A 14,204-nucleotide genomic window follows, 5' to 3' on the forward strand; every position below is an offset into this window, starting at 1 on the left:
GAGCAGAATGGTCCAAACCCCAGTGATTAATCAGCTTTTGTTTACCTGAGAGGATTGAAGCAGGATTTACCTAATTTCTTATCAGCTCTCCCAGGTTCCTGCACTGAGCACTGAAAACATGCTCAGGATGTGAGTTCACCCTCCCAGGAATATTTGGGACTGTGATTCATGCCTGATAATTCAGTGTGCTCAGAGAAAATGGTCCCAGGAAATGGTCTGTGTTTGGCAGCCTGGGATGGTTTCCCATCAGGTTAATTACTTTCATTTTAATTACCTCCTTTTAATCCAGCAAGGAGCACTTGCTGGGCCCAGATTCTGTTCCCCGAGGCAGCGCTGCCCGTTGTGCTTGGAGACACCTGGAAAAGTCAAAATGTTGCCCTGGAAATGAAGAGAGATGGAGAAAGGAAAAAATTCCAGTGGTAACATTTTGTGTTATGGGAATTATGATTTTTTTTTTTTTTTTAATGAGAGAAGGAGGAGAAGGAGAAGGAGAAGGAGGAGAAGGAGGAGAAGAAGGAGAAGAGGAAGGAGAACGGGGAGGAGAAGGTGAAAAGGAAGAAGGAGAAGGAGAAAAGGACAGAAAAGGAGAAAAGGAAGGAAAAGGAGAAAGAGAAGGTGAAAATGAAAGAGAATGAGGAGGAGAAGGTGAAAAGGAAGAAGAAGGAGGAGAAGAAGGAGGAGAAGGAGAAGGAGAAAAGGAAGGAGAAAGAGAAAGAAGGAGAAGGAGAGAAGGAAGAAGAAAAGGAAGGAATTAAGGAGAAGGAGGGGGAGAAAAGGAAGGAAAAGGAGAAAGAAGGTGAAAAGGAAGGAGAAGGAGGAGGAGGAAGAGGAGAAGGAGAAGGAGAAGAGAAGGAGAGGGAGAAAAGGAAGGAGAAGGTGAAAGAGAAAGAAGGAGAAGGAGAAAAGGAAGGAGAAAATTAAGGAGAAAATTAAGGAGAAGAGAAGGAGAGGGAGAAAAGGAAGAAAAGGAGAGAGTGAAAGGAGGAGAAAGGAGGAGGAGAAGAAAAAGGAGAAGGAGAAGAGAAAAGGAAGGAGAAGGAAGAAGGAGAAGGAGAAGGAGAAGGAGAAGGAAAGGAGAAGGAGAAAGGAAGGAGAAGGAAAAGAGAAAGAAGAAGAAAAGGAAGGAGAAAAGGAAGGAGAAAATTAAGGAGAAGAGAAGGAGAGGGAGAAAAGGAAGGAAAAGGAGAAAGAAGGTGAAAAGGAAGAAGAAGGAGGAGGAGAAGGAGAAAAGGAAGGAGAAGGAAAAAGAGAAAGAAGGAGAAGGAGAAAAGGAAGGAGAAAAGGAAGGAGAAAATTAAGGAGAAGAGAAGGAGAGGGAGAAAAGGAAGGAAAAGGAGAAAGAAGGTGAAAAGGAAGGAGAAGGAGGAGGAGAAGGAGAAAAGGAAGGAGAACGAAAAAGAGAAAGAAGGAGAAGGAGAAAAGGAAGGAGAAAATTAAGGAGAAGGAGAGGGAGAAAAGGAAGGAAAAGGAGAAAGAAGGTGAAAAGGAAGGAAAAGAAGGAGGAGGAAGAGAAGAAGGAGAAGAGAAAAGGAAGGAGAAGGAAAAAGAGAAAGAAGGAGAAAAGGAAGGAGAAAATTAAGGAGAAAATTAAGGAGAAGAGAAGGAGAGGGAGAAAAGGAAGGAAAAGGAGAAAGAAGGTGAAAAGGAAGGAGAAGAAGGAGGAGGAAGAGAAGAAGGAGAAGGAGAAAAGGAAGGAGAAGGTGGAAAGGAGAAGGAGAAATGAAAGAGAAGGAGAAAACTAAGGAGAATGAGAAGAAGGTGAAAAGGAATAAGAAGAAGGAAGAGAAGGAGAAGGAGAAGGAGGAGGAGAAGGAGGAGGAGAAGGAGAAGGAGAAGGAGAAGAAGAAAGAGGAGAAGGAGAAGATCCAGTGCTAAGCATTGCAAGGTCATTCTCTCATAAAAGCTAACATACACCACGTGTAACACTTGCTGCAGTTTTCCAGCAACCATTTCCTGTTTTGGCTGGGATTTGGCAGAATTGGTACAAACGAGGTGTCTGTGCTGCATTGGTGACCTCAGGCTAGAGAGACTGCAGCCTTGCCAAGGGAAATCTCTCCGTGCTGGAGAGTCAGGAGTGTGACAGCCCGGGAATGCAGCGGGGCTGGGCTGGGCTCAGGGGATCTCCGCGGGGATTTCTTCATTTCAGCTCCGTTTCCGTGCCAGGGAAAGCACCCGTGAAACCACCGGGTTGTTTTGGTGTTGCTTCAGGTCTCAGCTTCTGGTCTGGGAGCTTTCAGTTCTCAGATGTGAGGCTGCTTTTGAGAAGCAGCTTTTTCCCAAAGAGAATGAAAGCAGATTTTGGTCCCAGGTTTTATTTTATCCAACTCAATTATTTGATGCTGCTCTAGGAGGGAGGAGCAGTGACAAAACAGGAGGTGGTGAAAATTCCAGCTGGAGGCTTGGACACATCCCTTTTTCACTGAAATAACATTCCCAGAGGGTTTCTCCTGCAACAAAATGAATTCACACATTGTTTTGTTCTCTGAGGGTGAGAAGGAAGAGGGAAGATTTGTATGGACCCTTGCACCTTCACTTTCTAGGAATAAATAAATAAATGTCCATCACATGGGGTTTGTTTCCTTCTCCCCTTCTTTTTAAAGTTTATCTTTAAAGTCAATAATTATCAAATTCCACTTGGCTCTGCTACCAACAGCTGTGAATTCTGATAGCTTGGGATTCTTGAATATAAGCCTGTGTTAAATCACTGGAAAAACTTGTGCAAAACCCCAAATATTCCCCTTGGAATTAAAGCTGGGATGTTCTCCTTGACCTCTACAAGCACTTGAAGGAGATGGTGTGTTAAAGAGGAAGAAAAACTGCTGGAAAAACTTGCCTGTGACATTTGCTGAGGGATTTGCTTTGGAACAATTCCTGTTCCTGCAGGTGGCTGAGATGAGAAATCCTCGAGTTTGAGTGGAAACCTCAGAGTTGGGAGCGTGGCAGGAGCAGGCTGAGATTACAAACTCCTGATTTTTAATGGAAACCCCGGAGTTGGGAGCGTGGCAGGAGCAGGCTGAGATTACAAACTCCCGATTTTTAATGGAAACCCCGGAGTTGGGAGCGTGGCAGGAGCAGGCTGGGAAGCATCCACAGCATCCCTGTGGGTGGTTGTTCTCCCTCCTCATCCTGGGAGGATAAATCCTGGGATAAATATCCTGGATGTGGGATAAATATCTCACAATATTATTATATTATATTATATTATATTATATTATATTATATTACATTACATTACATTACATTACATTACATTGCATTGCATTACATTACATTATATTATATTACATTACATTACATTATATTACATTACATTACATTGCATTATATTACATTACAGCATTATATCATATTATATTCTATATTGTGATGTGTAATATATCTAATGTTATACACATATAATATATAACATATTTAATATATGATACTATATAATAAAATATAATTTATAATAGATGAAAAATGTCAAAACCATAAAATAATTTAATATATTAAGTATGTTAAATATATTGATATATTTAGTATATATTAAATGTATTTAATATGGAATACATTTTATATATTATAATAATACCTGTTATAAGTGTTATATATATAATGCAATGCAATGCAATGCAATGCAATGCAGCGCAATGCAATGCAATGCAATGCAATAATATAATATAATAATATATTATTTATATCTAATATCTAAAATATATATAATTATTATATAATATTCATATTATAATATAAACACTAATATATGATATAGAATTTAGTATATTATGTAAAATATATGTTATATATTATATAAAATATAACATATTAAATAAAATAAAAATAGAATATATTTTAAAAAAATAGAGAATATATTACATAACGTATATTATATATTATATATTATATATCATATATTATATATTATATATTATATATTATATTACATATTACATATTACATATTACATATTACATAATATATTATGTATTATTTATTATATGTTATATGTTAAAAATGCTGAAGACAGGGAATGGGAAGGGAAACCAGAAATTTGAAATAATCCCTGACATTTTAAGGTTGATTTCTTTCCTCAGTTTGAGGGGAAAGGCACTGAATGGACCCATTCACCACTCCAGTCTCTTTATTTGGAAACCATGGAGTTTATCTGCATTTATTTACCAGGGGGTTATTCAGGAGGAAATAATTCTGTCGGGAGTAGGATGTGGCAGGAAAGGCCACTCCACTCCTGGTGTCCTGCCCAGAATTGTTGTCTGGGCTCTCAAACCTGGCTCAGCAGCACAGGAAAGAACCAGAATTGAGTTTAAGAACTCATAAATTACCCCAGCAGTTTTTACAACTCCCTGCATCGTGGATCACAAGCAAGAGAAGTCAGGAAAATGGGATGAAATTCAGCAGTTTTTCATTGTCAGGGTCCTAAAATACCATGAAAAATTCAGCTTTGGGAAGAAAATTAAAAAATGGGCTCATGGCTTTGTGCTCCAGCCTGTCCAAGTCGCTGCTGCTGGATTTAACAGGATACAGGCAGGGACTATGTTTAAAATAATATATGCTATATGCTATATGCTATATGCTATATAACACAATATATATAATATATAATATATAATATAGCATATAGCATATAGCATATAGCATATAGCATATATATATTGTATTATAGTATATATGTTACGTTATGTTATGTTATGTTATGTTATGTTATGTTATGTTATGTTATGTTATATTGTATTATATTATAGAATTATATTATATTATATTATATTATATTATATTATGTTGTATTATGTTATATTATATTATATTATATCATATCATTAATATAATTTATATTATATATTATATATATTTTATATCCCATATATATATATATATGTGTATATATATATATATATAAATATATAATTTTTTTCTTTTAATTTCTCTCATATTTTAGGGAAAACTTAGTCCCATTCCCAGCACTGCCCGTGTCCCCAAGTGCCACATCCCCAGGGTGTTTAATCCCTCTGGGAATGGGCACAAACTTTCCCAACAAAGAATTTTCCCAACATCCAACCTAAACCTGCCCTGGCATGACTTGAGGCATTTTTCTAAAGGGGCTCAAATGCTTGATGTGTTAAAAGAGTTACGTGTGAGTTACACATGAATTACACATACATTACATGGGAATTACTTGGGAATTACATGGAAATTACTTGGGAATTACTTGGGAATTACATGGAAATTACTTGGGAACTACTTAGGAATTACATGTGGGTTCCTTGCAAGTTACAGATGAGTTACATGGGAATTACTTTGTATTTACATGTGAGTTATTTCTGAGTTACACATGAGTTACATGGGAATGAATTGGGAATTACATGGGAATTACTTGGGAATTACATAGGAATTACATGGGAATTAAATGTCAATTCCTTGTGAGTTATACATGAGTTACAAGGGAATTTCTTGGGAATTACATGGGAATTATATGTCGGTTCCTTGCAAGTTACACATGAGTTACATGGGAATTATATGGGAATTACTTTGGACATTAATGGGAATTTTTTTTTTTTTGGCAATGGGCTTAAATGTTGTTTTATATGGAGAGTTAGGTGAGAATTACTAGTGAATTCCTTGCAAGCTGCACAAGTTACATGGGAATTAATTGGGAATTACTTGGGATTTTCATGTGAGTTCCTTGCAAGTTACATGGGAGTTATTTGAGAGATTAATGGGAATCTTTTATTTTTTTTTTATTTTTGCCAAAAGCTCAAATAGTTGTTTTGTCTAGAAAGTTATTTAAGAGTTACTTGTGAGTTCCTTGAGAATTACACAAGTTACATGGGAATTAATTGGGAATTACTTGGGATTTACATGTGAGTTCCTTGTGAGTTACACATGAGTTACATGGGAACATTAATGAGAATCCTTTTTTTGCCAACGGGCTGCTATGGTTGTTTAGTCTGGATAGTAACATGAGAGTTACTGGTGAGTTCCCTGTGAGTTACACAAAAGTTACTCGGAAGTTACTTGGGAGATTAATGGCAATCCTTTATTTTGCCAGTGGGCTCAATGGTTTTTTTGTCTTGAGAGTTAACTCTGTTAACTTGTTAACACATGAGTTACACGGGAGTTTTTTTGGGGGTTTTTTTTGCCAAGGGGTTCAATGTGTGGTTTGTCATGGGAGTGAAATGTGAGTTACATAAGAGTTACACAGGAGTTACTTGTGACTCACCCCAGCTATTGCCAAAGGCCCCAGAGGGTTGGATTGTCACGGGTATTCCACGTGAATTCGATGTCAATTCCACATAAATTCCGTGAGAACACCACAGGAGTTTCCGTTTCTTGGCCAGGAGCGTAGATCGTTGATTTATTTATTTACTTTTCTCTCTATCGGCCAGCGGAACCTCACTCCCCTCACCAAATAACGACGCGGCTCCTTTAAGAAGCGCCCTCACTATGGCCCCGCCCCTCAGCGCGCGGCTGAGGGCGTGGCTTGGCGAGACGGAAAGCGCCGGGATTGATTGACAGCGCCGCTGCCCAATCAGATGCCAGAGAGCCGGACGTGGGCGGGGCTTCCGGCGGGGCTGCGGAGGCGGCGGCGCTCGGAGGGAGCGGGAGCGGGGCCGCCATGATCAAGAAGTTCGATAAAAAGGACGAGGAGTCCGGTACGGGGGGGCTGGCGGCGAGGGGAGCGGTGCTGGGGCCGGGAGGGGGCTGAGGAGACGGCGGGGGTTGGGGTGAGGGGGGTGCTGAGGTGAACGCGGTGTGGAGATGAGGAGGTGCTGAGCTGCGGGGGAGATGCTGAGGTGTGGGGAAATGCTGAGGTGAGGGAGATGCTGAGGTGAGGGAGATGCTGAGGAAGGTGCTGAGGAAGATGCTGAGGTGAGGGAGATGCTGAGCTGAGGGAGATGCTGAGGTGAGGAAGGTGCTGAGGTGAGGGAGATGCTGAGGAAGGTGCTGAGGTGAGGAAGGTGCTGAGGTGAGGAAGGTGCTGAGGGAGATGCTGAGGTGAGGGAGATGCTGAGGGAGGTGCTGAGGTGAGGAGGATGCTGAGGGAGATGCTGAGGTGAGGAAGGTGCTGAGGTGAGGGAAATGCTGGGGTGAGGGAGATGCTGTGCTGAGAGGTACTGAGCTGGTGAGAGGTACTGAGCTGGGAGATGGTGAGAGGTGCTGAGGTGAGGGAGATGCTGAGGAAGGTGCTGAGGGAGATGCTGAGGTGAGGGAGATGCTGAGGTGAGGAAGGTGCTGAGGAAGGTGCTGAGGTGAGGGAGATGCTGAGGTGAGGGAGATGCTGGGGTGAGAGGTACTGAGCTGAGGAGATGGTGAGTGGGATGCTGAGGGGGGTTTGGAGGTGAGGGAGATGCTGAGATGAGGGAAATGCTGAGGTGAGGAATGTGCTGAGGTGTGGGGAGATGCTGAGGAAGGTGCTGAGGGAGATGCTGAGGTGAAGGAGATGCTGAGGAAGGTGCTGAGGGAGATGCTGAGGTGAGGGAGATGCTGAGGTGAGGGAGATGCTGAGGAATGTGCTGAGGAAGATGCTGAGCTGAGGGAGATGCTGAGCTGAGGGAGATGCTGAGCTGAGGGAAATGCTGAGCTGAAATAAAATTCGCAGAGCAGCCGTGGCTGCCCCTGCATCCCTGCCAGTGCCCCAGGCTGGGCTGGAGCGGGCTGGGCTGGTGGAAATGTCGCTGCTGGTGACAGGAGGTGGAAGTGAATGATCCTTACACCTCCTTCCAGCCCATGCCGTGCTTCTGTGGGCTCTCACCTCTCCCAGCTCAGCAGAATTCGTGTTTCAGCTGGAGGCACTGACTGACAAAGGATTTCTCCCCTCTGGTGACAAATCCAAAGGAACTGGGCTCTGTTTGCTCTCCCTTTTTGCTCCCTTTTTAGAGAGGGTTTTGTCCCTGTCTCTGCTCAGTGCAGATGTTGCACCCCTAAAAAAAAAAGAAGAGAGAATTGATTGCATGTATTTATATAATAAACCCTATAGAATAGAAGAAACCCTATATATTTCTATAACAAACCCTATAGAATAGAAGAAACCCTATATATTTCTATAACAAACCCTATATAATAGCCCTAGCCCTGGAATGCCCAAGGGCAAAGCTTGGAGCACCCTGCTGTTGTTTTTTGGGGTTTTTTCCTATTTTTGTTAAAATTGGGATTGAAGTGTTAGAGATAGAATTCTGTGTTTAGGTTTAGATGTTTGTTATTTTTTAATTTATAAGTTGTGACTTTTACAGTATTTAATTAAAAGTTGTAAAATAGTGATTTTTTTAATATAAGGTTTATAAAGGCTGAATTATTTCATTGAGAAATTAAATTTCAATTATTTTTACTTTTCATTTAATACCTAATTATCTGGAGTTTGTAACGCGGACTTTTTTAAATTACAAAACATTATTTAAACTTAGGAAGAAGAAGGTAAAGACCAAGTATTAGTTACTGTTCTAAAATTTTTATTTTTGTTTTATATATATTATATATAATTTAAATAATGATGTATTATATGATATCACAATATAGTTTATATTATATTATATTATATTACATTACATTACATTATATTATATTATGTTATGTTATGTTATGTTATGTTATGTTATATTATATTATATATAACTAATATAATATAATGTAATGTAATATAATGTAATATAATGTAATATAATATAATGTAATATAATGTAATATAATATAATGTAATATAATGTAATATAATGTAATATAATATAATGTAATATAATATAATGTAATATAATGTAATATAATATAATATGTAATATATTTTAAAATAAAATATATAATATAATAGATATAATGATATATAATAATATATATAATATTATAATAAAAACAAGTGGATTAGGAAATTATAAGTTTATAATGATAATTATAATGAAATTAGGAAAGTGGGAAAAGGAAATAGTTCTATGTAAAGGCCATCTATGTATTAAGAAGTATTAAAAATATTTGCTATATGAAAGGTAACAATAGGTATTAAAGGTTTGAAATAGCAAACAATTTTCTTCCTCTCAAGTTTGGGGTTTTTTTACCTTTATTCTTTCTGTAACTCTGAATTTACCACTTAAGGAAGTGGATTCAAAGCTGCTGGCTAACATCAGTTATTCCCAGAGGAATGGCACAGGTTTGGGGTGATTTTGTGGAATTTTGGGGCTGTTCCTGTGTGCTCAGGGGTGTGAGAATTCATTTCCACACCTCAGAGGTTTCTCTTTCCCCAGGCAGTGGCTCCAACCCTTTCCAGCATCTGGAGAAGAGTGCTGTGCTTCAGGAGGTAGGGATAATCCCAGGATAATTCTGTGTAATTCCTGCTTGCTTGTGGGCAAATGTGCACGGCAAATTCATAGAGCTCAGTGAAACCCACCCAAAGTGTCAGTAAATTCATTTTATCTGCAGTTAATGAGGGGTTTTAGGGTAATTAGGGGACATGCTGCCTCCCATATGGGCGTGTGGCATCTCAGGGGGCTCTTCCTGAAGAAAAAATGTTTTATTTTGGGGCATTTTTGCCTCTTCCAGATGGCAAATTGAGCTGTTTGTGCTCTGTTCAGATTGCTGCAAATGAGAGATGCAAGAACCCATTCTCATATTTACACTGACTCAGATTTAATACCAATAAAAATTACATGTTGCCCAGCTGGAAACAGATTCATTTAATTTTGAACACATTCTCTGAGACTCATATTTAATAGAAATAAAAATTACAAGCTGCTCTGCTGGAAACAGATTCAATGAATTTTGAACACATTCTTTGAGACTCATTTAATACAAATTAAAACTACAAACTACTTGGCTGGAAACAGATTCATTGAATTTTGAACACATTTTCTGAGACTCATATTTAATACAAATAAAAATTACATGTTGCCCAGCTGGAAACAGATTCACTGAATTTTAAACACATTCTCTGAGACTCATATTAAATAAAAATTACATGTTGCCCAGCTGGAAACAGATTCTTTTAATTTTGAACACATTCTCTAAGACACATATAATACAAATAAAAATTACAAACTCCTTGGCTGGAAACAGATTCATTGAATTTTGAACACATTTTCTGAGCCTCATATTTAATACAAATAAAAATTACATATTGCCCAGCTGGAAACAGATTCATTTAATTTTGAACACATTCTCTGAGACTCATATTAAATAAAAATTACATGTTGCCCAGCTGGAAACAGATTCTTTTAATTTTGAACACATTCTCTAAGACACATATAATACAAATAAAAATTACAAGCTGCTCTGCTGGAAACAGATTCACTGAATTTTGAACACATTCTTTGAGACTCATTTAATACAAATTAAAACTACAAACTACTTGGCTGGAAACAGATTCACTGAATTTTGAACACATTCTCTGAGCCTCATATTTAATACAAATAAAAATTACAAACTGCTTGGCTGGAAACAGATTCACTGAATTTTGAACACATTTTCTGAGCCTCATATTTAATACAAATAAAAATTACATGTTGCCCAGCTGGAAACAGATTCTTTTAATTTTGAACACATTCTCTAAGACACATATAATACAAATAAAAATGACAAGCTGCTCTGCTGGAATCAGATTCACTGAATTTGGTGTTAAAGAGAAATAATCATTGTTGGGATCTGTTCAAGCAGAATTTGTTTCATTTCCAGGCACGGCTCTTCAATGAGACCCCCATAAACCCACGGAGATGCCTCCACATCCTTACCAAGATCCTGTACCTGCTGAACCAGGCAAGTGTCAGCATTTCTCTGCATCCAGAGTGAATTGGAATAATATTTTAGTGGGAAATATTTCACATTTATTATTAGTGATTCCCATCCCATTATTGAATAGAGATGCCAAATCTCACAGTGAAACAGAGAAAGCAGCAAATGCTGGAAATGTTTGGTGTTTCAGTGTGGCAGACAGTGTTATGGATAATAATAAAACTTTTTTATATCATTAAGAGCCAGATAATCCTTAACATAGAAAACTGCCATTGATAGCAATTGGTTTTGGATGTGATCCAAAGCAAGTTAAGAATACAATGAAGTGAGATTCCTGCCATGTGGGAGGGCATTGGAAAAGGAGCTGGGTTTCTCTGCATCCAGAATGAATCTGAATAATATTTTAGTGGGAAATATTTCATATTTTTAGTGGGAAAGATGTTTTCCACAGGGAACTTTCCATCCCTGTGGAGGGAGAGCAGAGAATTGTGGATTCCCTGGGAAGGACAGGATGGTTTCTTCCAGGAGAAAATCTCCAAGGGGAGATTCCTGCTGTGTGGGAGGGCATTGGAAAAGGAGCTGGGTTTCTCTCCATCCAGAATTAATCTGAATAATATTTGAGTGGGAAATACTTCATATTTTTAGTGGGAAAGATGTTTTCCACAGGGAAAACTCCTTGGGAACTTTCCATCCCTGTGGAGGGAGAGCAGAGAATTGTGGATTCCCTGGGAAGGACAGGATGGTTTCTTCCAGGAGAAAATCTCCAATGAGAGATTCCTGCTGTGTGGGAGAGCATTGGAAATGGAGCTGGGTTTCTCTGCATCCAGAATGATTTTGAATAATATTTTAGTGGGAAATATTTCATATTTATTATTAGTGATTTCCATCCCATTAGTCAATAGAGATGCCAAATCTCACAGTGAAACAGAGAAAGCAGCAAATGCTGAAAGTGTTTAAAAATCTCCAAGGAGAGATTCCTGCTGGAAAAGGAGCTGGGTTTCTCTGCATCCAGAATGAATCTGAATAATATTTGAGTGGGAAATATTTCATATTTTTAGTGGGAAAGATGTTTTCCACAGGGAACCTTCCATCCCTGTGGAGGGAGAGCAGAGAATTGTGGATTCCCTGGGAAGGACAGGATGGTTTCTTCCAGGAGAAAATCTCCAAGGAGAGATTCCTGCTGTGTGGGAGGGCATTGGAAAAGGAGCTGGGTTTCTCTGCATCCAGAATGAATTTGAATAATATTTGAGTGGGAAATATTTCACATTTATTATTAGTGATTCCCATCCCATTAGTCAATAGAGATGCCAAATCTCACAGTGAAACAGAGAAAGCAGCAAATGCTGGAAGTGTTTAAAAATCTCCAAGGAGAGATTCCTGCTGGAAAAGGAGCTGGGTTTCTCTGCATCCAGAGTGAATTTGAATAATATTTGAGTGGGAAATATTTCATATTTTTAGTGGGAAAGATGTTTTCCACAGGGAAAACTCCTTGGGAACTTCCATCCCTGTGAAGGGCATTTGGAGCAGAGAATTGTGGATTCCCTGGGAAGGACAGGATGGTTTCTTCCAGGAGAAAATCTCCCAGGAGAGATTCCTGCTGTGTGGGAGGGCATTGGAAAAGGAGCTGGGTTTCTCTGCATCCAGAGTGAATTTGAATAATATTTTAGTGGGAAACATTTCACATTCATTATTAGTGATTCCCATCCCATTAGTCAATAGAGATGCCAAATCTCACAGTGAAACAGAGAAAGCAGCAAATGCTGGAAGTGTTTAAAAATCTCCCAGGAGAGATTCCTGCTGTGTGGAAGGGCATTGGAAAAGGAGCTGGGTTTCTCTGCATCCAGAGTGAATTTGAATAATATTTTGGTGGGAAATATTTAATATTTTTAGTGGGAAAGATGTTTTCCACAGGGAAAACTCCTTAGGAACCTTCCATCCCTGTGGAGGGAGAGCAGAGAATTGTGGATTCCCTGGGAAGGACAGGATGGTTTCTTCCAGGAGAAAATCTCCAAGGAGAGATTCCTGCTGGAAAAGGAGCTGGGTTTCTCTGCATCCAGAATTAATCTGAATAATATTTTAGTAGGAAATATTGCATATTTTTAGTGGGAAAGATGTTTTCCACAGGGAAAACTCCTTGGGAACTTTCCATCCCTGTGGAGGGAGAGCAGAGAATTGTGGATTCCCTGGGAAGGACAGGATGGTTTCTTCCAGGAGAAAATCTCCAATGAGAGATTCCTGCTGTGTGGGAGGGCATTGGAAAAGGAGCTGGATTTTTCTCCATCCAGAGTGAATTTGAATAATATTTTAGTGGGAAATATTTCACATTTATTATTAGTGATTCCCATCCCATTAGTCAATAGAGATGCCAAATCTCACAGTGAAACAGAGAAAGCAGCAAATGCTGGAAGTGTTTAAAAATCTCCAAGGAGAGATTCCTGCTGGAAAAGGAGCTGGGTTTCTCTGCATCCAGAATGAATCTGAATAATATTTTAGTGGGAAATATTTCACATTTATTATTAGTGATTCCCATCCCATTAGTCAATAGAGATGCCAAATCTCACAGTGAAACAGAGAAAGCAGAAAATGCTGGAAGTGTTTCAGTGTTTCAGTGTGGCAGACAGAATTATGGATAATAATAAAACTTTTTTAGATCATTAAGAGCCAGATACAGCTCTCCTTAACATAGGTCAGAAAACTGCCATTGATAGCAATGGATTTTGGATGTGATCCAAAGCAAGTTAAGAATACAATGAAGTGAGATTCCTGCCGTGTGGGAGGGCATTGGAAAAGGAGCTGGGTTTCTCTGCATCCAGAATGAATTTGAATAATATTTTAGTGGGAAATATTTCATATTTTTAGTGGGAAAGATGTTTTCCACAGGGAAAACTCCTTGGGAACTTTCCATCCCTGTGGAGGGAGAGCAGAGAATTGTGGATTCCCTGGGAAGGACAGGATGGTTTCTTCCAGGAGAAAATCTCCAATGAGAGATTCCTGCTGTGTGGGAGGGCATTGGAAAAGGAGCTGGGTTTCTCTGCATCCAGACTGAATCTGAATAATATTTTAGTGGGAAATATTTCACATTTATTATTAGTGATTCCCATCCCATTAGTCAATAGAGATGCCAAATCTCACAGTGAAACAGAGAAAGCAGCAAATGCTGGAAGTGTTTAAAAATCTCCAAGGAGAGATTCCTGCTGGAAAAGGAGCTGGGTTTCTCTGCATCCAGAATGAATTGGAATAATATTTTAGTGGGAAATATTTCATATTTTTAGTGGGAAAGATGTTTTCCACAGGGAAAACTCCTTAGGAACCTTCCATCCCTGTGAAGGGCGTTTGGAGCAGAGAATTGTGGATTCCCTGGGAAGGACAGGATGGTTTCTTCCAGGGGAAAATCTCCAATGAGAGATTCCTGCTGTGTGGGAGGGCATTGGAAAAGGAGCTGGGTTTCTCTGCATCCAGAATTAATCTGAATAATATTTTAGTGGGAAATATTTCACATT

The 14,204-nt window shown here is 39.1% G+C and overlaps 1 protein-coding gene and 1 long non-coding RNA gene across 3 annotated transcripts in view; one reads left to right on the forward strand and one right to left on the reverse strand.

Moving 5' to 3' along the window:
* Nucleotides 1-2,267: 2,267 nt before the first annotated feature.
* Nucleotides 2,268-6,399, reverse strand: LOC135458257 (uncharacterized). 2 transcript variants are annotated; one of them, XR_010442883.1, is made up of 3 exons: nucleotides 6,215-6,399; nucleotides 2,834-3,155; nucleotides 2,268-2,447 (listed from the first exon to the last, which is right to left on the reverse strand). It is a non-coding gene; the product is annotated as an uncharacterized LOC135458257 (long non-coding RNA). The 2 variants fall into 2 exon arrangements; XR_010442884.1 differs by lacking the exon at nucleotides 6,215-6,399 and adding an exon at nucleotides 4,159-4,249.
* Nucleotides 6,400-6,538: 139 nt separating this feature from the next.
* Nucleotides 6,539-14,204, forward strand: part of COPG2 (COPI coat complex subunit gamma 2) — a 93,857-nt gene continuing 86,191 nt past the window's right edge. The window contains exons 1-3 of the mRNA XM_064703101.1: nucleotides 6,539-6,647; nucleotides 9,225-9,277; nucleotides 10,648-10,728. Of these exons, the coding sequence (XP_064559171.1) occupies nucleotides 6,611-6,647; nucleotides 9,225-9,277; nucleotides 10,648-10,728 (171 nt within the window). The 5' untranslated portion in view covers nucleotides 6,539-6,610. The remainder of the gene's footprint in view (nucleotides 6,648-9,224; nucleotides 9,278-10,647; nucleotides 10,729-14,204) is intronic.

This window comes from Zonotrichia leucophrys, chromosome 1A (genome assembly GCF_028769735.1).
Source record: "Zonotrichia leucophrys gambelii isolate GWCS_2022_RI chromosome 1A, RI_Zleu_2.0, whole genome shotgun sequence".
Taxonomy (NCBI): domain Eukaryota; kingdom Metazoa; phylum Chordata; class Aves; order Passeriformes; family Passerellidae; genus Zonotrichia; species Zonotrichia leucophrys.